Here is a 27,543-nt window from a genome sequence, read left to right on the forward strand (position 1 = left end):
TTCATCAGATTTACTTTTGAAATCTCAACAATAATGTAGTATTATTTTTGTGATTTCTGACATCATTTTTTTTTTAAATAATTATTTAGACAAGTGGAGATTTTTCATTTTTTTTTTATAAATGAGTTTGTACGTAAAAGGTAGCTTTTAACCACAAACTATCCTTCACAAGATAATTTTGATATTAATAAACTAGAAAAATAGTTCGATTAAAAAAAAAAAAAGATGTATCATATCAAGGAGATAATGCAGTAATTAAAAAATTACGATAAGGAACTACAATTTGTCAGCGTTTGGTCTGTCAAAAATACTATTCAGAAAATGACTTATTTTATGAAAAAATGCTTGTATTTGATTAGAAAGCGAGAAACGTTTCAATTGTTTTTTAAAAACTGAATAATAATGTAGAAAATCGAATAGCATTTTAATAAAAAATTTAAGTGTCATAGATTGATAATATTATGTACAGTATTAGTTTAGAGCAATGATATGAAGTTTGAATTAACGTAATGCTAAAGGAAAATGACTTTCGGCTAAAGTAGAGGAAATAGTTTTTTCCAATTTGATGAAAAAAAATTGTAGTATTTTTGTAACTATCACTGAAAAATAACTTATTTTCCGGAAAAAAAAATGTCACATCAATAGCAAGTTATTAGCTACCTATGTGAACTATGAACACTTTTGAGAGTACGTAAAAAACACCACAATCTTTATTGTATAATTTTAAATTAAAATAACTTTTGAGAAGAAAAGATAGAAATGATATTAAGTAAACATAAATTATTAAATTTGACCTAAATAGTCATATGAATTTACCTCATTCGGGCATTGTGGCCAACATAGTACTATATACTACTCCCTCCGTTTCAATGTGAATCTATTTAACTAATCACGACATTTAAAAAAGAGTAAAGACTTTTAAATCTTGTGATTCAAAATAAATCTTGAATATTTATGTGGCGGAAATTATTTCATAAAGTATAATTATTTTTAAATTAGAAAAGAGATCATTTATTTTAATACGAATTAAAAAGAAAATAAATTTACATAAATTAAAACGGAGATATATATACAAGGTTCCTATGGTCCAAAATGTTCCGAATCTGCGTCTTTCTAAATCAACCACACGGATCCCAAAACCTAAAAGATAAAAGCAAAAGAAAACATGAAAAGTTTCTACCAGCCCCCCCACACAAGTGTTTATGTGTATCATCATCATCATCATTTTTTCTTATTCGTATTTCTCCTTCTGTTTTTTTTTTTTTTTTTTTTTTTTCAACGCTTCATCATTGCATGCACCTTATAATGGAAACCTAAAGGTCGTCTTCACTCTTCTCTAACACGTGGTTAAATCCTATATCAACACTCAAAAAACACATATCACTCTTTTTGAATGGCTTGTTCTTGTTTAAGCGAAGACACTTGGTTTACTCTTCCTCAAATGAGAAGCACCACCTTACAGGTTCAAGAAGATCAAGAAAACTCAGAAAATTCAAGACCCAATTCAGCCATGGGGGAATACCGCTTGGAAAAAGTGTTTCCAGTTTATGCTGTTGGTGTATCGGAGCCTGACCCGAACTTGATAATATCTGTTGCTAACACGGCTTCTACTGTAGGTGATCCTATTTGGGATGCAGTTAAGCTTGAAGCAAAGTTGGAGGTATGTTTTTGTTCATAAAGATTGTAACCTTTACATTTTTTTCTTTACTTTAACCACTTGTGTGCACCTAACTGTTTCAACCTTGATGCGTTCACAAGAATCCAGACATGTGCATCTAAGAAGAATAATCACTACTTGGCTGGGATTTGAACATGTTTTTTTACATAGCTTACATTAATTTGACCTCGAGAGAACTGTTTCATCCAAGTTACAAAGAACCAAAAAGGAAAAAGATTTATTTCTGCATCTTTCTCCTTAGTTGCTATTCTTTTCCTTTCTTTTTGAAGTGTAATTTTTTCCCTTTTGTTTGGTTATAGTCTTTCTTGGGATTTGATTTATATCAGTGGTATAATTGCTAGCTAAGAATTTAAGCTATATTACTATATTGGAGTAATAGTTTAATGGTTGAAGCAAGTTACTTATCCTTGTTTCCAGTTTACCCATTCACACGTGCTATAGACAGTTACTTAGAGCTTACTTTTAAGATATATATGTGGCTTACCATCTAAAAGTTCATAGCTTTTGGAGGATCTGACACACATCTGGCGGTAATTTTGAAGAGTCTGAGTAACATAGCTTAAAAAGTCACCTGATAGAGTGACTCTCACCATTGAGAATGGTGGATATCAATTAAACCCGATATCTAATATTCTCTGTTAGTCTTATGAACAAATGGATGTTTTTGCGTGTCCAAGTGTTTGTAATTTTTCAGGGCGGAGTAAATGTAATAATTTGATAGTGTTATAGTATGAAAGCAGTGGGAGTAGCATATTCAGCAATGGTCAAATGATTAGAGTGTTATCAAAGGCGCGCTTTAAGCGCACTTAAGCCCTGAAGCGAGGCTCAAAACATGTTGAGCGCTTCGCCTTGCTTTATGTGCGCTTTAGTGTCGTCATCAAGGCTCTAAGACATACTTTCCTTGCCAATGAGCCTCTCTTGAGGAGGTGACACTAGATGATTGATATTTCACTTTATCGTAATATTTTTACAATTTTTTTGTCCATATATTTGTTATTCATGCTTATTATTATTAATCTTGGACTAAACATATATATATTTGTATTTTTGCACCATTGCGCTTTTTTTCCTTAAAACCCACGCTTTATTTGCGCTTTGCGCTTAAAGCCCCAGCTGACCTTAGAGCTTTTTTGCGCTTTTCGCTTTTGATAACACTGAATGATTGCTCTCTTACAGTAATTTTCTGTTGTGTGTTTTACAGCTTTCTGTCATCAAGAGAACATGTAGAATAAAGATCTGAAATCTACTTTGTAAATTTATGTAGCTGGATTCTCTCGATTTGTTAGTTTTGCATAGACTTTGAAAATGTTTTTAGCTGATAGCCTTGTGGAACCATTTAATGTTGTTTCTATTCTGCGATCCAGGCAGAGAAGGAGCCAATATTGAGCAGCTTCTTGTATGCGAGTATCTTAACACATGATTGTTTGGAGCGGGCATTGAGTTTTGTTCTTTCCAATCGGTTGCAAAATGCTACACTTTTGGCAACTCAATTAATGGACATATTTTGTGATGTATTAATGCACAATCGATGCATCCAATGTTCTATTCGACTTGATTTACAGGTGCCATCAAGATCCGGTGAATCTCAAATATATTCTATCTTTATTCTTTTTGACAAGTACTAACAGTTCCTTTTGTCCCTCCTTGACAGGCATGTAAAGATAGAGATCCTTCATGTTTGTCATATTGTTCTGCTCTTTTGTACCTTAAGGTGCTGTGCCCTTGGTCTTTCATTCTATTTATAGCTGATTATTGTTAATTTTTTTGTTTTATCCTTTCCATCGTTTCCCTGCCATGGGACCTCATTTTTATGTCCGCGTCATGTTTGTTGAATATTTGCTTACCGTTACATCAACTTCTTTTGCAAGATGCTATTAACTAAAATACTAAATCCAATGAACTTGTAAAGGGACCTCATTAAGTTTACTCTTGGTTTTTATTTGTTCTCCTGGATTCTTAGCAAGGCAAACTATCTGTTTAGCAAGTCCGTTTCTTATCTTAAAACCTCCATGCTTCATATCAGTTTTCCTTTACCACCGCAAACTATCTATTTAGCAAGTCCGTTTCTTATCTTAAAACCTCCGTGCTTCTTATCAGTTTCCCTTTACCACCGCCTTTAGTTGATTTATAGAGAGAGGACACAGGAAAAGAGAATTATGGTTCTCTCCACTGAGGATTTTGCGTTCTGATATTTGATTGCAAATTGTCAAAATCCTGATATCAAAATTAATCTTTTTAGGGCTATCATTCTTTACAAACACATAGAGTTGCACATGCGCTATGGAATCAAGGGCGCAAAGTCTTGGCACTGGCGTTACAAAGTCGAGTTAGTGAGGTAATCTTATATCCTCTACTTGGTGATAGCCATCTTGTCATTATCAATAGCACTGGGTAATATAAAATTATCACTTCAATACAGGTCTTTGGAGTTGATATACATCCAGGTAATCATTTAGTTTCTCCACCTCGCTACTGCACCAAAAGCTATGATTTCTGTATATTCTTGTCAGTTATATTCTCACAAGAGTTACCTTCATAAAAACTACCAGTCAATTATGTTATTAGTGGACCTGCATCAGATAAATATGACTAGGTTATACCTATGTTTGCCTTAAAACAGCTGCCAAAATTGGAGAGGGAATTCTTCTGGATCATGCGACTGGTGTTGTAATCGGTGAAACCGCCGTCATAGGGAATAGAGTTTCACTTATGCAGGTGAGTTATGCTGATTCCTCTATGTTGAGTGTTAGTGTGTCATTTAATACCAATTTCCTGCACTGTGGCTTATGTGATTGTGGTTAGGATATGATAATTAAGTTTTTGCTTCGTTTTGCTTATTCATGTTGCCTTCATATTAAAAGATCTAACAGAAATTTGAGTATCATGGCTATGGTAAAATACAAGTATTTATATGCCTGATAACCTTTTTTAGAGTTCTTCAAGCATGCAATGTTAACAAATCAATGATCAGACGTTTTCATTGTCTTGTATCTACCAAGATGTTCGAAACATCCAGAGCTCAACTTAAATTAGTATAGGGGATATATACAGCTGATAAACTTGGATAACTTTTTTGTGCTCTCATCATGTGAACCCTCTTGGTTTGTTTTATCATTCAAATTCTTTCATTTCTAGCCTCGTTGACTATCCTTGAACTTGCAGATGGTACATTTCTCCACATGCACTTTTTTTAAAAAAAAAAGTCCACATGCACTGTTTTAATTTTTACTTACCACATTGAGCATCCTACTTCAGCCTTCTTTTTCTTTTTTCTTTTTCGTTAGCTGATAAACCAGAGCAATAGGTTAAATTCAGCAGATACTTTCGTTTTTTTGATGGTTTTTGCCAATATTCTGCTATTGTAAAGGTTGGTAGAGAAGTTGCACAACTAAATCCTTTCTTTGGAGCTTGTGAGCATTGCGCTTTTAAGTGATTGATTGAATTTGGATAGATCACTTTCAGTGAGTGAATTTCAGTTTGTTCTATAATTTTAAGTTTACAAGTAAAATTTCAGTTCAGCATCAGTCACTTTTCAAATCATGTATCCTTATATAAGTGTAGAGAAATACTCTAGGACCCCTTCCACCCCCAACGACCCCCCCCCCCCCCCACCCGCCCTCTCTCGTTGTAGAGCTCTGCCAGTTCATGAGCTGTGGATTCTTTCTCTTGAATTTTTTGTGGCAGGTATACGATCTAATCTATGTGGCATATGCTGAAGAGAGTAGAGATTTAAGAATAAGTTCATATACCCACCAGAATGTAAATGTAGACACGAGGGGAAGCCTGTCAAAAAAGTTCTGCACCTAAGGGCAATGGTATATTTCTCGTGTAGTGATTTCTGGTGATGTCCAGAGGTGGCAACTAGCGGGAATCCTTCTCTGTGAAAGGAAAAGGAAGCCTTATGCATCTATTACCTAAAGAATTCATTCCGTCACCTAGACTATCATCAATCTGTGCTATATAAGCTAAGCAACTGAATTTCATAAGAAAGTTCATATGTGCTTCTTCTATCCCGAAGATGTCCGAATTTTCCTTTTGGTCAGTCTCAAAGTACTGTCCACTTTTCTAAAATGGGAAGTCAATACACTTTATGCAACAAAAATATTGGGTGCTTGTTACACTCATCAGTATTCCTCCATCTTATAAACTCAATACACGGCCCATGTCCTTTCAACAAAATACTAAACAACTCGTAATTTTAATTCTTGTCCTAATAACCGCATGAAGTCAAAGCCGGACAAAATTTGGTAGGGAATTAGTAGCATTTTACTTGCCTTGGCCAATTCAGGGAAGGGTTCTTTTACTTGTCGTTTGACCAACTTAAACTTCCAAACCCCGAATCCATAATGAAGCCCATTTATTGGCTCCCGGGGGCTGAGAGGGTTATAAGTAGACAGTCCTGCATGAACTCGCGCTCCAACCAACTTAAACTTTCAATCTCTGGATCCTATTGTGAAGCTCATTTATTGCCTTCCATCTGCTAAATGGGTTATGAGTAGACAGTAGACCCCCAGGCTCTTCTTCATGTATTTGTCTTTAACATAGAATAACTTATTAACCATTCTCCACATCATGTCTGTAGATTCATTTTGGAGAGATGTTTGTCGTTAGAAATTTTGTGTAGGACACTTTTTTTTTTTATCTAAATAGATTTTGTTCAGGGTGTAACTTTAGGAGGTACTGGAAAAGAAATTGGTGATAGGCATCCCAACATAGGTCAAGGTGCACTTATTGGAGCTAGTGCAACTATACTTGGAAATATAAAAATAGGGGAAGGTGCAATGGTTGGTGCTGGTTCCCTTGTAATGAAGGATGTTCCTCCCCACAGGTTGAATACTATATATTTTGAACTTCTGGTTTATCTGTAAAATAGTCTGATAATACATGATGTACAGATTGTGATGTGCCTTCTTTTGGTTTTACAGCATGGTGACAGGAATACCGGCAAAGGTGATTGGTTATGTCGATGATCAAGATCCATCTTTAACTATGAAGCATGGTATGTCAAAGATGTTTGGTTTAGTAGCAGTATATTCATCGCTCTCTCCTTATTAAAAAAAAAAAAATGTCTTCTCCCTTGGAACTAGCTCTATTGCAGTTGGTTTTGTTATGATAAATATGCCACACATGCATGTATATAGAAGTAGAAGTTGGTTGCTTTAAGGAGGGAGAAAAAGAAATGCTGACCTCTCTTGCAAGAGCTAGCTGTTGTGTATTTACTTAAGGAGGAGGAGGAACATGATGGATCTTCTTTATCATGTTGTTTGGGTCCTGGAGGATGGTAAAAGGGAGAATTCTAACTCTTAAAAGTTTTCCTGGAAGATCTGATTGGAGTTGTTTTGTTTAAAATACATATGCTTGTCTACATGAATATGGGAACAATAAGGGGGAGAAAATATGTTCAACATTTAACCCTACCAGTAAAAAAAAAAAAAAAAGAGATTCAACATCGAACCTCTCCCCTAGGAAGACAATGAAATATCCTGTTAGAGGCCATTTTAGGTTTAAATAAGTGGAACAATATAGGTTTGGGAATATCAGAGTGTGAGAGAGAGAGAGAAGAGTCTCCAAAGTAGCTATTGAGCAGACTGAGGTTATTCTTTTTACTATAAAGACAGAGAGATAATGTCGAAACTTGAGAGAAGGTGCCACGAATTAGAACAAATCAGGTCCTAGATGGAAACTTTAGGCAGAACAGTAATTTGTACGATTGGAAATGAAAGATAACGGCAGGTTATATGACCTGTCATGATCAATATTCATCTTTACTCCATCAAATCTTGAAGATGTTTAAGAATGTTGAAGTAAAAGTGATCATGAGAAGACTTCCTCGCAAGAATTGTTTCTAGTTTCTTTGAATAGTAAGAATTGACATATTAGACATCTGAATCACCAGTCTACTATCCTGATGGCTCATACTGACTGGTTGTACTGAATGTCTTGACATTCCTTTGTAGTTTACAGCGATTTGAGAAATATGAGAATCATAAATTCTGGTGTCTCTTGTTTGATTGCTCATGATACCAACAGTAAACTTTTATTGGATTCCTCATTCCCTTTGCTTGGAAATTAACTGCTCATTTATTTCCATTGCCCTATTGCAGATGCCAGCAAGGAATTTTTTAAACAAGTATCCATTAGATGCAAAGAAGCAAGATCCAACGGTGAGATTTCATTATGCTGTATGTTGTTTATAGTAGGGATATATTTGCCTTAGTTGGAAAGAACCAAGATTCTCCTGTCCGACTTGAGCTTTGCCCCGACAGCAACTTCTGCCTGGAAGCAAGCTATCCACTTTGCCACATTTAAATCAATAATAACGCTGTTATATATATTCCAGTTTGGGTTTTTCGTAAGTATAGCCTAGTATCTTTGCTGTTTCCGGACTCCCGTAGCCAAATATGTTGGAAAAGTTCTCTGGACAATTTTAGCAGTCACGAGCGCTCAAGTTTGTCTTGTATTAATTGCATCACATTTCTGGTTAACCATCTAATTTCCACATCTGATTAGGGTAGAAGACTAGTAGTTAGTCGTTGTTTCGATCTATAATCTATTGCCCTTTGTTTCTTGCTACTATATGTGGTTTCTTGTACTTCGATTATCTTATTTATCTGTGGTAGCTATTGTTCCCTTTTTATCAGACTGCTTTATTTTGACTTATTCGCTTTTTTTAGTTTCATTTGCATTCTGCTTTGAACTGCTTGTGCTTATCTAACCTTTCTCGTTGTGATTTCTCTTGAGCCGAGGGTCTTCCGGAAATAGCCTCCCTGTCTTCCGAGATAGGGGTATGGTCTGCGTACACTTTACCCTTCCCAGACCTCACATTGTAGGATTTCACTGGGTATGTTGTTGCACCTAATTTCCACATTATTCTTCTCTGCATCTCTTATTGGCAGGAGCGGTTGCTTAAAAGATGATAGCTCAACATGAGAGATTAATGAAGACACATCTTCATTTGACATAAATTTACCCCAATTCACTTCAATGGGTGAAAATGATTTTTGTATTTTCACCATCTTTGATATAGGATTTCTGAAAATAGAAAAATAAAAGCTCCTTTAAAGATTGATAATCATTCAATCGACATGTACTGCCATGTAATCTGTGCCCAGATGAATTATGTACTTCTTTTTTCTGGAGATAATCACTTACTTGTATATTAGACTCATCATGTTGCAACACTGTTTGCACTAGCATGAGATCCTTTGAAAATATTTGGACAGATTGTTGTTTAATGTTGAGGAGACATATTTTACCGACAGCCAATTGATGGCCATATAAAAATGGGCTAGAATCATGCAATAGGTATTGCAGAATAGTGTTTTTTCTGGAAGGCAAAGAAAACAGAAACGGTTCTCATTTTGTTGGAAAACTGAATTCCTCTGTAGCTTTAAAAGATTTTCCAGCAAGGAAATTCAGAACTTTCGATATTCTAAATAACAGATGCTTCTCCTCATTTTGTATGATATTTTTCACGACATATTTTGGGTCCAAGTTTGGATCATTCTACTAACAGTATATTATATAATATATACTATGACCTTAAATCTGTTAACAACTCAAAGGAATTTAACTACTTTGAGACTGTCTTTTATCTATCAAGCTAAGTTTTTTAATTATCATTTCAATTCTTTTTCTTGCTCCCACTAATGTAATATTAGATAGAAAATGAAAAATAAAAAGAAGAGTGGAAGAGAGAACAGAGGTTCATCTTCTTCTTTTATTTAAAAAAAAAAAAAAAACTTAAAGAGAACAGAGGTACTTGGAAAATATTTTTTTCCAAAATTTCAACAGACCGAACATGAGAAAATTGAAATATTTGATTCTAGACACACGTTAGTTATGTCGTATTACCTCTACTTTCTCTCATTACTACTAGATGCGTATGCCCGTGCTGTGCACGAGCCCAACAGTTTGGATTATATGTATCTATGTGTACGTAGTTGTGTACAATTGTAAAGATATTGGGTAGTGATAGTAATATATATATATATATATATATATATATTTTATACTGCTAATAAACGTACCTAAATTTACACTGTCGATGTATATATATAGATGAACATTAATACATATACACAAATGTTATTTGTTTATTAAGTAGAATTATGTGACCATGATAAAACAGTGAAAAGTAAAAGGAGTGTAAAAGTGACGCGTGGCCAAAAACATAATTAATACCTGCCACTTGAAATGACATCATCTGTTCTGATGCAATTTTTATGAGCAGGGGCAAAATAAGGAAAGTACGAATATATTTAATACTAAGTTACAGTAAGATTCTACCTTTAACTAATGGAATTATTCAATGGCAAGTGTTTTGACCAAATTGCCCTTGGTTGCCCTTGGTCGACGATCCACTTCTTCAACTCGTGCTTTTATATAGTTTAGTTTTAAAAAAGGGAATTTGTTTGTTACAAATTAAATTGCACGAATTGTCCTTCAAATGGGCTGGTATTTAATTTTTGCCTTTAGCAATTAATTTTAGGAATAATTTCAATAATATGCAATCCAACGTAAAATATTATATCTACTTAGTTATATTTTTAATTTACATTTGTATAGCCAACTTTTTTTTTTACAATAGTGTCTATACACACGATATACAACATTATACACTTACTGTAAATACTGTGTCTATCTTATATAAAAGTGTATAATAATGTATAAAAGGGTTATTTTGGGTAATATTAAAAATATGAGTCATTTCAGGTAAATATTTTTTCCAAATAGACACAAGTTGTTATTTTTCCTAAATTTTATGCCTAGTGACCATAAGTTTTTAATGGTGCAGAACATAACTTGTAAGATATTATGATGCATAAATTTAAATTTATACCCCAGATTTATTTTTTGAGGGACAAAAATTAAACAACAATACAAAATAAGGGGCATAAGTGACAATGAGCCTAAAAAATGTGGAGAAAGTTTTGGTAGAACCTACAATACAAAATAAAAGATGAAATATCTAATAAAACCGTTAGAAAAACAACGCAATAAGAGAAAGTGAATATTTTGATCTACCAACAAAGGGGGCCACTTTTTTTGGACAGTCATTCAAAAATGCTGCAAATGCAGCGTGTGGTATAGAAATCCAACCGAATGAATCCACCATTATTGACTTAATGGGGATACTTTGAGAATTACATGGATACTGCTTTATTTTTTAATATGGGGTCCACATTTTTTTTTGATATTGCTTATTTTTTAATATGGGGTCCACGTTTTTTCTTTTTTTCTTTCTTTTTTACATGAGCTGGAGGTAAAAAATAGTACCACCTTTTTTTTAGACTGTCTAAAAAAGAATGATATATTTTTATGTTTAGAAACCATTTAACTTGATTTAAATGAAATGATTTAAATTTACACAAATATCTATGACTTGTTTTAAACCACAAGTTTCAAAGATCTTTCTTTTCTTTTTTAAACTTCGTGCCTAGTCATATTTTTTCCAGAACTTCTTTTCTTTACATTTTCTCTAAGCGTACCTTTACCATTTTCTGAACTCATTATCATTATTTAAATATCTTTTTTTTCCTGTTACAATTGTGTCCTACTTCTTCACGTGGACCCCATCTTAACCTTTTTGTTTTTCAATTGTCTCCTAATTCTCCACGCGGATCCCGCCTTAATTTTTTTTGAACCTCTACTATTATAGGAGAGTGGACCCACCTTAATTTTTTTTTTCATTCCTACTATTATAGAAGATTGAGCCCCACCTTAATTTTTTTTTTTTTTTTAGAAATTTTCTACTATTAAAGAAGATTGAGGCCCATTTTTTTTTTTTTTTTTTTTTTTAGGGATGATTGACGACGAAGCATGAATAAACCCATGTTTCTATAATGCAGATGCGAGAAGCGCCGCTCTAAATTCTGACAGCTATTGATTGAGTCAAGTCTTTTGAGTAATTTGCCAAATCAGTTTGATTTGCCAACAATTTGTAAAATTTTCATTTTAATCCAGTAGTAACATTAAAAGTTACCATGAATGTTAAGGAAAATGACATTAAAAGTAACCGCGGAAATCCCGATGCAAACTGTTGAAAATCAGATCTTAATTTGAAGAATTTGGAGCTGAGTGTCTAGCATGACAGGTGAAACGAGTTTTTTTGCTGTTTGGGTATTTAAAAGCATATATCAAAAACTAAAAGCATTTTAACGTCACTTATGAGGATAAATTATTTTTTGACAAATATTCCAACTTTCATTCCATATTATATTACGATTAGCACTTCTTATCAATTTTTTTCAAAATTAAAATAATTCATCAAAAAAAAAACTACTATTCCTTCCGTCCATTTTCACATATCCTGTATGCTAAAAATAGATGTCCCCTTTTACTTGTCCAGTTTAAAAAATTAAGAGATAATTTACCATTTTGTTTTTATTTGACCTTTACTATTAATTACATTTGATTGATTTCAATCATTAAATAACTTAGTAATAATAAGAGGTGATATAGTAAACTTATCATTCTATCAATGGTTCTAGGCGTGCCACGCCAATATAGACAGAGGGGAGTACTAGTCTATCTAAATTTTCGAAGTTATTAAAACTCTTAGGGCTCGTTTGGTAGAAGGTATGAGGATAAATAATCCGGGATTGTATTTGAAATGAATTTATTCCACATTTAGTTGGGATAAAATGATGGTATAACTGACCGGGGATTAATTATCCCGAGATTGTAGTGTTATTTTATCTTTGTGAAAAAATGAAATAAATAATCTCAGGATAAGTTATCCTGAGATAACTTCTTTTCAACCAAACAACCTCTTAGATACTAATAAGGTGCCGTTTGATCATAAATATCAAAAACAAATTCACTTTTTTTGAAATTTTTAAAGTTGGAGTTGTGTTTGGCCATAGTTTTTGAAATTGTAGGTTTTGGTGAAATGTAGTGTAAAAAAGTGAAAAAATTTTGAAAAACAAATTTTTCTTGTTTTTGGTATTCCGGAATACATCTCCGGAGTTGTATTCCGAATATTTATGGCCAAACGCCTAAAAATAAAAAAAGGTGAATTTTTTTTCAGAAAAAAATAAATAATTTTTATGGCCAAACGCTACTAAATATTCTTAAGAAAAAGTTATAATCAACAAACCAAATGAAAAATATTTTGCTTGCCACTAAACAAGGGAAAGTTGGAAAATGAGATTAGAAAATACAAATAGAACCGCTGATGGTATGCTGGAAGCGTGAGATTGCAAGCTCCACCCCCCCCCCCCCCCCCCCCGACTCGATCTTTCAGATTTGTCCATTTGACACTCAAATAATAAAGAGATTTACTAATATTACACACCATTTCAATTCTCTCTAATTTTGCTGCTCTATACCAGCATCTAGATCTGCAGTTCCCCACTGCTTCATCCATACATACTTCACAGGTCAGCTTCTTTTTATTTTTAATCTTTTCCAATTTTAGGTAAATGATACTATGCATACATATTTGCTCGTTTTCTGTGTTAATTCATTGGTAATTTAGCTCTGTTAATAAAATTGAGGTAGGGTAGGATCTGGTTGATACTGTAATCTGTAGGTGTTTAATTTAGCTGCAGAAATGTGAATTCAACTGTTGAAGTAAAGCCTAATTCTCCAATTTAAGGAACAAATATATGGGTATTACATATATGCTATTGGTGATGAAGCTCAACTTCTATTGAGTTTCCAGTAGCTCTTTGGAAATAATAGACAAGGGGGCAATTTCCTCTGTGTTTGCCGAAACTAAAGCTACATTGGTGTGATCAATGTGAGATGCTGATAGAGAGAGATAGTCTATGAATCCGTTTAATCAAATTAGCTTGCACCAAAACTGAATACTTGGAGTGCAAGTTTAATGACGTGACCTGTGAAGTGGACGTGGAAGTGAGGCTTGACACACAGGTCATCCCCAAGAGAGGAAGTTTCAAGTACATGGGGTCAGTAATCCAGGGTAATTGAGAGATTAACGAGGATGTCACTCATCGTATTGGGTTCCGGGGTTCTGTGTGATAAGAATGTGCCGCCAAGACTTAAAATGTAAGTTCTACAAAGTGGTGGCTAGACCGACTATGTTATATGAGATGACATATTGGCCTGTCAAGAACTCCCATATCTAAAAGATGAGATTAGCAGAGATGAGGATGTTGAGATGGATGTGTGGGCATACCAGAAGAGATACGATTCGGTATAAAAATATTCGAAGTGGCTCATGTGGAGGATAAGATGCGGGAAGTGAGATTGAGATGGTTCAGGAGGAGATGTGCAGATGCCCCGGTAAGAAGGTGTGAGAGGTTGGGTAGAGGTAGAGGTAGAGGTAGGCCTAACAAGTATTCGATGGAAAGTTTGGAATCTTATACCGGCTAGCTTCCATTTAATCCAATTAGCTTGCACATTGAATCTGACTATGAAACTTTTATATACTTTCCAGAATTTTAAATTCAAAATAGGGTTTTTGTTTTTTAAAAAGAACTTGTGGATACTAAGGAGCTTTCGAAGCCGATTTTTGTGTCATTTTATCTTTCATTCTTTAATTTCAATTCTGAATTACATGATCAATTATTGTGGATCATTGATCTTGTTTTTTTTGTGATTGTTACTCATTGCAGTTGATGGATGAGACAGTTTAATCCCTACTTCTCAGAAGCATAAGCGGAAATAATGGAGGGAGATATTAGTAGTGGGGCTGCAGAGAATCACACGGAAGATGCTAGCAAAACAGAGACACAGTTTAATAACTTCAATATTGAAAGTAATCATGTAAAGGAGAACGGGATTGATGATAGTTACCAACACACAGGTGATAGCCATGATGATCTTGTACAAATGCTCGTAGAACTTAATTTCCAGAATGAATATCTGAAATCTCAGATTGTGGGATGGCAAAACATTGACACTTATTCTGATGAATCTGGTCAACAAATTAAAGCAGTTGTGCATGAAAATGGGGCAACTGATAATTCAGAAGACCTTAATGAGAAGATTGAATCTTTGAATAGGGAACTTTTGGAGGAAAAGCAAACACGAGGTGCTGCAGAGGAAGCACTAAAGCATCTTCAAACTCTATACTTAGAAGCAGACACAAAGGTCCAAGAGTTGTCTGCCAAAGTTGCTGAAGGTTGTGATTTTCTTTGACTCCATTTTGTTCTTCAATTTTCTTGAATTCAAACATCAATAATAGAACTTGGGCTTTGATGACAAGTTCTAAAAGTGTAGTGATGTACTTTCATTGGTAGTTTTCTTAATTTCAGTTGATAAAGCAGATATGCTATTCTGAAGTCAATATATGGTTTGTTTGAATAGTACAAGATAAGATGGATCAGGAAATAAAAGAACGTGACGAGAAGTACTCAGAGCTAGACTCAAAGTTCAATAGACTTCACAAACGAGCAAAGCAGCGTATTCAAGAGGTGCAGAAGGTAAATCCTGAGATCATCCTCTTTTATTTGATAAGTCTGATGTCTTTCATTAATTTTTCACCAAAACTTGGTCAACTTTTAAAAAGGTGTTTTACATGTACAAAACCTTCCGAATTCTAGCAAACCTTCTATAGATAACAGTATATTCTGATAAACCAAAAACACAAATGAACCAGAGAGAACTTTTGCGCCAGGGGAGCATACCATAGGGAGGAAAGGGAGACCGGATGGTGGAAGACCAGGGAGGCCGGTCATTTGACAGAAATGGAAGGCTTTTCCCTGATTATGGATGGTTTTCATCTCCTTCAAATTTTACTACTCTTTTCTCTCCAAATCGTCCGAAGATGCGAAGGGGCTGCACTTTCATTAGTCTTTCTTACTTATATCTGTCTTCCTTGCCCTTCAGCCTATCTGTGCTTTTGCATTAGGAGTCACCCGATATATTGAATATGGAGTACTATGGACCGTAACTCCGACATGAAACTACCAGATTTTTTTTTAAAAAAACTGATGCAAAACGATATTGTAGAGGAAGATAGTCCACTATTCCCTATAGGTTGATATTGCTGCTTAGTAGTTGGTATTGGTGTTGACGGTAAAGTTACTTATGCTCAGAGATTGTCGCTTAGCTCAAAAGAATTGGTCTATTTCGCTTGTGAATCTGCCCTTTGTGAATACAGTGTTGTGGAGTGGTTTTAGAGCTGCTTATTAAAGTTTAATTGTGTCCTTGACGAAAATCCAAAAGTAGAGCTTAATGGCCTTCACTTTAAAACAACTAAGGTGAGCATGAAAGCACTGTTTGAATGAAGTGGAGAAATCACGAAAGTGGTCATGATTTGGTCTTATTTTTTTCTCTCCCTAAAGATGCAATTGGATTGGATATTAAGATAAAAAATGCCGTGGACAAGTTATTCAAGTTGTGCATTAGTTGTTTCCATTTTTTTCATTTTAAAGCGAGAATCACAATAATTAACTGCTGTTTGTCTAAATTCTGTTTCTTTAGGAAAAAGATGATCTCGAGGCCCAGTTTCGTGATGTCAATGAGAAATCTGAGCGTGCGTCCTCTCAACTGTCTGCATTGCAGCAAGAGTTGGAACGCAATCGACAACACGCTCAGGAGGCATTGAAAGCGATGGATTTGGATAGGCAACAGTTAAGAAGTACAAACAACAAGTATGTTCTCCTTATTAACTTGGTTGACACTGCTCCTCCACAAGTGATTGGACTATCTGCTTATGGTTTGGATTAGCTATGAAGAAAAAAGATAAAGGAAATAGAACAAAGAGAGATCATCAGAGCTACCTGTTGAACAACTTCTTGATTGAGCAACAACATTATCCTTTGAGCTCCTCCAGTGTCCATATACTAAATGGGAAAATATTTTTTTTGAACGTATTCACCTTGCATTTTGTCAAACTGTCTTGTCCTTTTAACGCCGAAATTGCTCGCTATAATAATAAAATACGTCTTCTCTTTTTGATGGAAGCTAAGTCTTTATTAAAAAGTTACATCAGGCTTTGGAATTGTCAATTTTGTTAGATGCAAAGCTAGTTCATGTCAACTGGTGTTGGATGTTCTGTGGATTTTGTTATATCAAATAATTCAGCATTGCTTTTCTGAATGTGAAATTTTCTTTTGGATTTTCTAATCTTAAGATGCTTTCTATCATTATTTATTTTCACTTCATAAATTTGTTCATTTTTAGGCTCAGAGACGACATTGAAGAGCTGCGCCGTTCATTGGCACCAAAAGATATTGCTCTGGAGGCATCACAGCAGGCACTTTCAGAGAAAGAGCAGGTGTGCAGCTGTGAGAAACTTTTCACATCTTGTTCAAGTTACATGCCTATAATCAGAATAGTGTCAATTGTTTAATGGCTTCCTGAGTCAGTCTCATGTCCTTACCTGTCTTCTAAGTATTTCTTAATTCCTTTTGATATTTGTATGCAATTTTATGTACCTATGATTTGACATCAAGTAGTTTCAACTACCTTGAAGCGTAGTGCGGAAGCCCTTTGACTTTTGTGTGGGTAAATTGCTATAATAGAAGTATCTGTAGTAAAACTGAAACAAATAGGACAAGATCGGGCTCCAGTTTAAGGTGCGCTCTGTGGGGGAGGGATAAGAAGAAATGAGTGTTTGATTATTAGCATCAAGGTTGTGTTGAGTACCAAATGTTTCTACACCCAAAGCTGGTTCCTTGTCAATTGTATTAGATTTTAGTATTATTGGAGGCTTATGAAGTGTTAACCTTCCATGAAGTGTTAACCTTCCCAATGTCATTTCCATGTCCGAGCAAGCTGCTATGAAGTCTGTTAACCGAAGTGATGTCCAAGGAATTAGATGAAAGCTTTCGGACAAGTTAATAGACAAGTTGATCTGGCAGAATTCATTAATAAAAAAAGAGTTGATTTGGCAGACTGACATTTTTTATAAGAAAATTGTTGGAAAGTTAGCTATTCGTTTTTATTTTCACTAGCAAAAGGGCATCTTTAAAGCTCTTTTAATTTGTAAAGATACTGTTAAAGGACAAAATGGCTAGAAGAGTGTGTCAGCTGAGGCTCTAAGAAAATGGTTCTCAAGAGAACTTGTTTTGAGAACAAAGGCAAGATGGGAAATAAAAAAGCATAATGTAATAAAACATTGAAGCAGTGGGCTGAAAATAAATGAAATTTGTGAGTAATACTCATGTCAATCAAGTTAAGAACTGTTTTACATCTCTAATTCAGATGCAATATACAATTTTAAGTTTCTAATTCAGATAGTTGCTAGTTTTCATATACTAAATTCTAGTTTTATGTACTTAATCACTAAATAATTCATGCATAATGTTCATTTAACTAATTAATGCATCACTTTATCATGCATAGTTTTCATTTTACTCACTTCAAGATAGAGCCCATTGGTTTAGAGGTGATAGGCCATGGTGCACTGAAGTGCTGCCTAAGCGAGGGGAAGCGGCCAAGTTGCATACCACCTAGTTTCAAGGCTTAAGCGCACCTCAAGCTGGCCTTTAGCTAACATGACTAGACTCTATAGTTTTGCTTAACTTTATTAGTTTCTGATCTCTCTGTTGTTCCCTTGTGTCGTTACAGATAAATGCATTTAATTCTTTTGGGATCATGACAATGTGAATGCTATTTGTTCTCATTTGAACAAGATATCTAGTAAAAGAATCCATTTTCCGAGTTAGTTTTTTAGTTTTTCCACTAGTATTACTAATTGCACTTCATGTGTGGTGACGTTATATGATTTCTTGTGCTTTGCGTTTAGTCATCTGTAATAGATTGCTAGCTGCTTAGCTGGGTTCGGATTCAAATTAGTGTAAATCTCTGCAGACATCATGTGTAGATGGAGGTCCGAGGTTTTATCCAGTAGCAAAGACAAGCTTTGTGTTTTAAATGGCCTGGTGTGCTTTCCCAATTTTAAATGGATAAGCTTCAATAGAATTTTATCAAGGTCTTGAGAGATGCCTATTGTATTTTCAAGGAGAAATAAAAGATAATTAGAGGACCAGGAATCTCATGTTGACATAAAAGGCTAGAAATAAAACGGTTGTTCAATTATGAAACCCAGGATGTTTGTAAAAGGTTCATGGCCTATTGTGGTATATATGGCCTATCTTTGAGTTCTCTTCTGGCACACATCTTGAACTTTGAGGATCTTTACTGAATTTTGGTTTTGCAGAAATTGGAAGAGATGCGAGCATTGCTGCAGGCAGCAGATGAGAAGAGGCAAGCTTCACTTGACGACCTCTCTTCAAAGCATCAGAAGGTACAGAGGCAGTATTACTGTTGACCTGGTGCTTTAACTTCCTTCATTAATTCTGAATAGTTAATTTCCTAAATAAATTGCTCTTTTACATCAGCAAAGAGAGAGTCTGGAAGCCCAAATTACTGAGGCATTGGCTGAAAGAAACAAAGCAACTGAAACAGTTTCATCTCTGCGGGTAATAACTCTATACCTAATTGTACACAGAGGTGGAAGAATGCAAGAGATTTAAAACAAATTCATCTTGCTCATATATATTTTGGTAATTTAGTGAGGTATTAATGATCTGAAAAATGACATTCTAAAGAGATTTATATTTCTTGCTCAGTGGATTTTTGGTTCCACAGCATTCTCAGGATCCTGTCTATTATGTATTTGTTGTTCAAGTTTTGTATCTTCTGGATATTTGGAGTTCTGATTGTGTGTTGTCTCTTGTAGGCTCTGATTGCAGAGAAGGAGTCTAAGATTGCAGAGATGGATGCAGCTTCCACTGGCGAAGCAGCAAGACTTAGAGCTGCTGTTGAAACTGTTAAAGGAGACATTATTCATCTGAAAAGCGAACACGTATGAGCTAACACCTTTTTCCAATTTGACCTTAAAAAATCATTCATAATTGATGTTTTTTGGTGCATGTCAGTCATTAAACATTATATTATTCCAAGATTATAAGTTGCTAAAGTTCCTCTCCCTTTTGAGATTGCTAATTTGAAAAGGAAGTTTCCACTTCACTTACAGTAAAGCATCAGATCACGGGCTTAATTGTTGGGAATCCTAAAATTACACTTGTTACTCTTTGCCTACAAAAATTTCTTTACCAGCCTGTGCCTTTTTGATTGAGTAGAGGTAAAAGTGGTGGATGAAACTGCTGATCTTTCAAAGAATAATATTGCAGTTGTTCCTTGCAGTCATCTTAATCTTGACTCGAGAGACAGTACGGGAACATAGTAAAATATGTGCTGGGAATCTAAGTTACTCGGACTCTCCTAAAATGTCGTCGGGTGCGTGTCGGATCCTTCAAAAGTAGTGTATTTTTGGAGGATCCGACACGCGTGCGGCAACACTTTTGAAGAGTCTAAGTAACTTAGCTGGGAATTCCCCTTTTTGATTAACAATTTGATGTGTCCCCATAAGAGTCGATTCTCAATCTGCCATGATGTAGTCTTTCATAGTCATATTTGATCATATGCCCACTATGACTTGTGGTTCGTCAAGTGGTTTGTGTAATGGAGCAAATAACTACTCTAATTATTTTGGCATGACCATTTTCTAAAGGATTTATTCTTGTCCCTTGTAAGATGTATAAACTATTTCTTACTTCTGTAATGTTTTGGATGCATTTAGGAGAAAGAAAAAGATAGCTGGGAAACCACCTGCCATTCACTTAGAACAAAGCTGGAGATTGCTGAGAGTAACTGCATCCGTGCCGAGATTGAAGCAGCAAAATTTAGAAGTATGTTCCTGTATTCTGGTTAGTTACCTTGTTTAAAAGATGAATTTGGATCACATACTTGTTTTCCTCATCGTAGGTCAACTGGAGTCAGAATTATCTGCTCAGTCTCAGGTATTAAACTCAAAGGAGGCTGAATTGATGGCGGCCAAAGAAGAGGTGATTCTAATCTCTTATTTTTCTTACCTGTATTTTTCCTCTGACAAATGTTTAGGCCCCGTTTGTTTTTATTAGATTAAGACGTCTGAATCTTTATTCACATCTAAATATTAAATATTGAATCTAGATCTGAATGTTGAATAATTAACACTGTTTTCAGCATCTGAATGTTGATAATCAATCTTTATTTTGAAAACTACACAATAAATATGGAATTCAAATAAATTACTAGTATAATAAATATTATATCCACAAAATATTGGGAAATACTCCATTTGTTAACATGATGTTATACAAATTGTTTATTTGATGAATCACTCTCTAAAAGCTAGCAGCAAAGGTGGCGGTTGGCAATAATTGTCGTAAGGTGGTGGTTGGTGGTGGCCGCGGTTGTATGGAGGAGGTTGCCTATGATGGTTGTGCAATTGTGTGTGGTTTTGGTCGGATAGAAGTTAGTGGTAGAGGTGGTTGGTAGTGGTGATTGTGTGAAGGAGGCGGTTGGTGGTGGTGACTAGTTGTGAAGGTGCTTGGTGGTTGTGGTGGTGGTCGGCTATGGCGGTTATGCAATGGAGGCTGGTGGTGGAGGTGGTTGCTCAGTGGTAGTAGTTGACGGTTATGGAGGTGTTTGGTCGGTGGTTACCCATGCCTCTAGAACTTTTATTGATATCTAGATCCTCCTGATGTGACAGATTAATTGGGTAATGGCATTGTCCCAAGCTATGGGCAAAAAGAATTATATATCAGTTGGATGTTTACACTTCCCTTATTTTCTTCTTGAAAATATGTTCTCCGATTGCATATTTGACATTTTACTACAAAGAATCATTTGAAGCGAGAAAAGGTACAAAGAATCTGCAAGAGGCACATATATTTAGTTCGCCTTGACAGTCTAGTAATTACTGATTTAAAGTTTTTGAGAATTCAGGAAATGATTTTTCTCCCACTTGCTAGATTATGCTTCTGTAATTACCTCTAACAGAAATTTTATCTCTATTCCCTGTGTCTCATGTGGCACAGTTAAACTCTGTTCTTCTGAATGGACCTATATTGAAATTGCATTTTACACTTACCTTTTAGAAAATAAACAAACTATGCAATGATAGAATTAGGCAAATTTTGGATGTTGAATAGCTGTTTTTTAAGATGAGTTTAGGATGGTGAATAGCTTGTCATTGACTTTAATTATTCCCTCCTTCAGAGTTTGGTGTTAGAGAAAGTTTGTTGCATGAAGAGTGGCTAATTTTAATTACTGGGAAAGAAGAGTGGCTAATATTAATTACTAGGAAAGAAGTAGCAAACCTTGACACAAATGCTCTTTGTTTTATGTATCTCATGATTTCCTCTTCTGTGGTAACTTGCAGATCAGTCGCACTCAAAGTGAATTTTCGTCTTACAAGGCTCGTGCTCACGCACTTCTGCAGCGAAAGGATGCTGAATTGGCTGCTGCTAAAGATAACGAACAACTTAAAGCACTTGAGGAAGCATTGAAGGTACATGCTTCCTGGTGTAACTAGCGCAATGCCTTGGATTAACAGTTTAACATTAAGGTCGTTTAATTGTTGCTAAGACAGATTTTTGCTCTTTTAGGAAGCTGAGAAAGAGCTAACGTCGATCTCTTCTGAAAGGGATAAAGCCCTTCAAGATCTAAAGGACACTTTAGCTAATCATGAGAAGGAACTTTCAGACAGGTAATCTGAGTTTGATGACTCGTTCAATGTCCAGATGGACCTGAAAACAAATTTACGCAGTTTATTATTGGTGTGTTTTTCACACATTCACAATATGCATCTTAATAAATCTAGTTGCAGTTTGCTATCTACTTTGGTTTGCTGAATATTAAGCTCACACACATGGACACACTCTTAAGTTCATTCACTCGCTCAGGCAAAATAGTTTTGAATATAAATTGTAGTAGTACAGTGAGCTTATTAGAAATTTGATTTAGCCTTTTATTTGCTGAAAGAGAATGAATTAACACACTTATCCATCAAATCCTTTCCAGAGATGAAGCTCTGCGTGCTACGGAGCAACAGATCAGAAGCATGGAAATGAAGCTGAATTCTGCTTTTTCTGCCCACCAAAAAGAGAAGGAAGCATGGGAAATAAACATTCAAAATGTGGAAGAAACATGGCGATGTAATTTTTTAGGATGATATGATAATCAACCTTTCTTTTTATGAATTGCCATTTATTCAGCTTCCAAATGGAAATATCATTCGAGATACTATTTTGCAGTGAGATATGATGCACTTAAAGCAGAGAGTGTGGTTACCTCTGGTGATAATGCTCAAAAAGAACTAGAGGACCTCAAACTAAGCTGTAAAAAGTTGAAGGTGATGATTTGTAATCATCAATGTGATCATAATACGTTTTAGTTTTAGTGACACTGAGTTCTTTAACTTGTAGGAAGAGCTTGATTCTTTTCGTGACCTTGCTGATAAGATGATTGAGGAGAAGGACAATGAGATCTCTAGACTTCTAGATGATAACGAGAACCTTCGCTACAAACTTCAGTCTAAATCTTTTGTAAGTGTGGAGCAGTCTCCAATCACCTGTTCATTCTGGTCATTCAATAATCTGCTTTAGCAAAGCTCCTATTTAATCTGTATTTAAGCGTTCTTTTAAAATCGTTGTTTTTCTTCTGCAAATATCAGGCCGATTACACTGGAAATTCAAATACAGGTATGAAGATCTTCAGCACCGTTTAGCTCATTCTCCAGTTTAAAATACTGTTCTTAGCTCCTTCAGTGACTAATATTGCTTTTGGAAATGATTGTACAGTGCATGACAAGCAGGATCCTCCGAATTCGACTACCTCAGCTGCTGAGCAGCAGATTCTAGTATGAACAATTTTCTAATTACATTAATGTGAAATATTTTCATCTTTCTGCATGGGGGGAAAAGAAGGCAAAGAGTGAGACATAGATATAAGTGACAACAGTCTTCAAGTCCACCCAAACATGGCCTGACATGCTTTATGCAGTTCTTTGAAGTCGATAGTCGGATGTCAGGGGACAGATATTGCAGTTTTATTATGTATGAGTGTTTAGGAGTAAGACTGAGTTCTGTTTCCCGAATCATTTGAGTACATGTAAAAGATCTGGTGAACATAAGTGAGGAGAAAGAGTTTTGGTGATGTTCTTTGTTCCTTCTAATGGGCAACCCGGTGAACGATTCCGCGTTCATGCAGGGTCCAGGGAAAGGCCGCACCTTAAGGGGGTGTAGTGTAGGCAGCCTGGCAGATTCCACTGCTTGAACCCGTGGTCACTCGGAGACAAGCTCACCGTTGCACCAAGGCTTCTTCTTTCCACCTAATAAAGATGTACTTTTCCGGGAGTTGGAAGTTATCAAATTAACATTATAAAACATTGTAGGCAGTCAAGGTGGTCCTTGCAAAGCCACCACGTGTAAGAAGTTTCGTTTGATGGTTAGAATGTGCAGGCTGAGTCGCCAATGTGGTAAATGTTCCGTGAAAGTCTTGTAAATATATGTTAGTGTATTTAATACTATTTATAGACTGCAAAATGATTTCTTAGCCTAGAGGGTGTGTGGTGGGTGCTATAATGAATAGGATGTGGTGGGATGGTTTGGATCCCTCTACCAGAGGTTTAGTTTCAAGCACTAGGAATGGAGAATCTTCCAATAGTTAGCGCTTTACCATCCCCCCCCCCCCCACCCCACCCCCACCAAGTGGGCCTACCTTGCACCAACAAGGATTAGTTAGGTTAGTGAGTTTCGGATACCGGATAGTTAAAACTAGAAAAAAAGAAAAAGACGGTGGATTCATAATGGAGGTAAAAGGTTTGGGTTTTGTTTGTCTGACATTTAAAATGCAAGATGATAAGCTATTGGAAGACAATGTAACAACATTCAAATGTGTAATTTAAGTGAGGGAATTATTTCGGTCATCTATCAAAAGTTCTGTATCCGGAGTTTTAGCCAGCGTTTGGATATAAAATGTGATATTTCAAAATTGAAGTTGTGTCTCGACCTGCATTTAACTTGAAAAATAATTTGAAATTTTGTGAGTGGATGAAGGTTTCACTTAAACTTGAAAAACTCATCTTGATAACATTTTCAGAAAATCAGTCCAATTTATGACCAAACATTTTTTTGGAAAAGAATTTGAGAAATAGGAAAAATTTCTGTGGACAAATGGCTACTTAGTTAAGAACATAAGTTTTTAGCACTCAAAGACTCCATTTCTGTCTCACTAGTCAATGCCAATATTTATTAAAACGCCTTGGTGCTTCAGGTTTTGGCAAGACAACAAGCGCAAAGAGAAGAAGAGCTTGCTCAATCACAACGTCACATTCTAGCACTTCAAGTAAGTTATTCGCTCTGAGAACTGAGAACATCAATATTCTCCGGAGATAGTTCCCTCATTAGACTCTGTGTCTTGATTTAGGAGGAGATAGAAGAGCTCGAACGTGAAAATCGTCTCCACAGCCAGCAGGTATATGTCTTTAAATAGAGGTCTTGTGTCTGTCAATATACATCAGTAAGTCTGCTTCTACCTGGTGTACTCCATCTGAATAATTAATTCTCCCTTTTTCCTTGCTTGGGTTGTTTAGCCATTGTTTTAATGTTTGAGTGGGCTTAGGCAGCTGAATCTTTTTATTTTCTTGGCTTAGACAACCATCTTCTTTGTTGTCTTTTTTCCTGGACTACTTATGATTTGGATTCCATTATAAGTTTGCCTCTATGAGTGCAGGAAGCTAAGTTGAAAGAGGAGCTTAGGAACATGGATAGATCACAGAAGAGGGAAGGCGTAGATATGACGTATCTTAAGAATGTCATTCTAAAACTTCTCGAGACAGGTAACTTTTCAGTGTTTCAGTGAAAAGGTTTTACTTTTGTTCCCTGTAAAAGCAGGATTTTTTTATTTGAACTAAATGCTTTCGTAGGTAATTATTTGCATCATAATTTGTTTGTGATAAATATTTCACAGGTGAAGTGGAGGCTCTATTACCTGTGGTTGCAATGCTTCTCCAGTTCAGCCCTGAGGAGGTGATGTTCCTGTTACCCAATTGCAGTAGTAAACTACTGTTTTCATTTCTAAAATATTGGTGATGGTTATGACAATATATATCAGTAATATTCACGAATCTATTAGGCCAACTCTGTAAACATATATACATGAAGACTTATTGTGACTTGGTACCTTTTAGCTAATATGACATGGGTGTATGTATTGGGATTGCAGGTACAGAGAATTATTCAGATAATCATCTTATTTTGCAATTAAATGCAAAATCTAGTTCTATCAAATGATTAGAAATTGCAAAATGCGCTGTAATGTTTTAACTAAATTTGGAAGGAAGGAATATGAAGCCGAACCTTTTTGTAGTTGTCAGTCTCATGTTGATATTCCTCTGTTAATTACTCATATATCAGTAGTGAGTAAAACTAAAGGAGTGTAATATAACCTGAAAACCTCATGAGTTTACACATGCATTTGCAGATGCGGAAGTGCCAACAAGCATATCGCTCCTCTTTAGAAGCTCAAGCCAGCCCTGCAAAAGATACTTCAGGATCTGGGAGCTCACTGTTTTCTAGATTCTCATTCTCTTAATAGCCATTATGATAGCTGCAAAGATGCTACCCAAACTTTGTCTAATCCAGCTTCAAGTGGATTGGATAGTCTGGAGCAGAGTAGAGGAAATTTTTGTGTTCTCATGTAACTAACAAAGAATGCCTTGTGCAAAGAAATTTTTTGTTGTATAGAACTGATCCAAAAGAAGAACAAAACACAAGCAATACGAGATACAGGGCAAGAGTAGAGCATCTTTCGTTCTTCACATGAATTGTATACCAGAGATATAGCGTTCTCCCATTTTTCTTTTGGGTGTAGAGAAAGAGGGAAGAATGCATTTGTTAAATTCATGAAATAATAGTGTAAGAGATATTCTGAGTTTTCTTTTACTTTCTGGATTGCCAGAGGTATTTAGGTTACCACTGTAAAGTCACTGCTTCAAAACATCTAAACGTTTGTATAAGAAGTATTCAAAGTTGTAATTACGAGAAGCTTTAACACTGGATTTATATTAGGATCATGGTATACTACTTAGAGGGAATGACCGGCAATAATATCAAAACCTAATACTATAATTGTCTGTAAGTATCAGTATGACTTCATCAGGGGAGATAGAAACCTTTAATTCTTCATTCGATAGCTATATTTGGAATATTCAATTGGAATAAACAATATTAGATGTGATATCTATCCCTAGACTAAACATTAGTTTTGGAGTCATTGCTTCCTTGCTGTAACTGGCAAACAAGCGATCTTACTGTTGGGCAATTTCCCTCAGCATTAGCCACTATAAAATATTACTCTATTTGTCGGTCAAGGGAGCATATAGTCTAGCATTTAATTATCTAAAACCAGGAACACGCTACAAAGAATTGGCAACCACGTTTTGGACTCATATACTAGATCTGAAAAATTCAAGCAATTAAATATAGCACGTTATAACTTGCAAAGCTCCCGTCACTGTCTTGTGTTATAGTTGAGGTTGGTGGTATGATATAGACAACGATTGGTTCTTGAATGTTGAGTCTTGTCTTTACGTAACTTACCCTTGAAATTTCTTACCTGAAGGGAAAGAACATGCCGCAAATCATTTAAGATTAGCAACTTTCACATACAACATTAACAAGAATAATTCTAGATATTCCAACTACAATAATTGAGAGGTATTTCATCGATTTTATACTATTTGACAAATAAGTTTAATAAATTGTAATAGTGTATTTCAATACACACAACTTAATGATATTGTTTATTTTAAAAATCTGAGGTTTGTAATACCAACTTTTTTTTTTTTTTTTTCAAATAAGTCTTTAGTTACAAGTCTCAATTTTTTTTTTGTGCTTGGGGTGCTTTTTGAGAGGAGTCTTACCATTTTAGTGTTTCAAGAGAACTTATAACGATGCTCAACAGAATTTGCATGCACCTTGATTATTTTACTGTGTTTGTCTATTTGCTGCTTTTAGCAACACAGGTATGAGTAACTCTACCCAGAGTTCCTGTATTTTCCTCCTTTGCTATCTATCCCCTTGGGCACTCAACACGCATCATTTTTCAGTGAT

General features: G+C 35.3%; 2 protein-coding genes across 3 annotated transcripts; both read left to right on the forward strand.

Moving 5' to 3' along the window:
- The first annotated feature begins 1,193 nt into the window (after positions 1–1,193).
- Positions 1,194–8,944, forward strand: LOC132621875 (serine acetyltransferase 2-like). The gene is made up of 10 exons (XM_060336348.1): positions 1,194–1,660; positions 3,043–3,240; positions 3,330–3,389; positions 3,918–4,013; positions 4,098–4,122; positions 4,299–4,393; positions 6,340–6,506; positions 6,604–6,677; positions 7,783–7,842; positions 8,575–8,944. Exons 1-10 carry the CDS (start codon positions 1,394–1,396, stop codon positions 8,586–8,588), a joined length of 1,056 nt encoding a protein of 351 aa, XP_060192331.1. The 5' UTR covers positions 1,194–1,393; the 3' UTR covers positions 8,589–8,944.
- A 3,952-nt stretch (positions 8,945–12,896) lies between these two features.
- LOC132621874 (protein GRIP) lies at positions 12,897–26,373 on the forward strand. 2 transcript variants are annotated; one of them, XM_060336346.1, is made up of 22 exons: positions 12,897–13,062; positions 14,263–14,771; positions 14,957–15,072; positions 16,076–16,245; positions 16,778–16,871; positions 18,759–18,845; positions 18,940–19,020; positions 19,281–19,406; positions 20,184–20,292; positions 20,369–20,448; positions 21,810–21,938; positions 22,036–22,136; positions 22,451–22,584; positions 22,684–22,781; positions 22,855–22,974; positions 23,103–23,130; positions 23,230–23,288; positions 24,704–24,775; positions 24,857–24,904; positions 25,163–25,268; positions 25,400–25,458; positions 25,913–26,373. In XM_060336346.1, the coding sequence occupies exons 2-22, from the start codon at positions 14,315–14,317 to the stop codon at positions 26,021–26,023; spliced, it is 2,385 nt and encodes a 794-aa protein (XP_060192329.1). In that variant the 5' UTR covers positions 12,897–13,062; positions 14,263–14,314; the 3' UTR covers positions 26,024–26,373. The 2 variants fall into 2 exon arrangements, with proteins under 2 accessions (XP_060192329.1, XP_060192330.1); XM_060336347.1 differs by lacking the exon at positions 12,897–13,062 and having other exon boundaries at positions 14,645–14,771; positions 14,905–15,072.
- Positions 26,374–27,543: the final 1,170 nt, after the last annotated feature.

This window comes from Lycium barbarum, chromosome 12 (genome assembly GCF_019175385.1).
Source record: "Lycium barbarum isolate Lr01 chromosome 12, ASM1917538v2, whole genome shotgun sequence".
NCBI lineage: Eukaryota > Viridiplantae > Streptophyta > Magnoliopsida > Solanales > Solanaceae > Lycium > Lycium barbarum.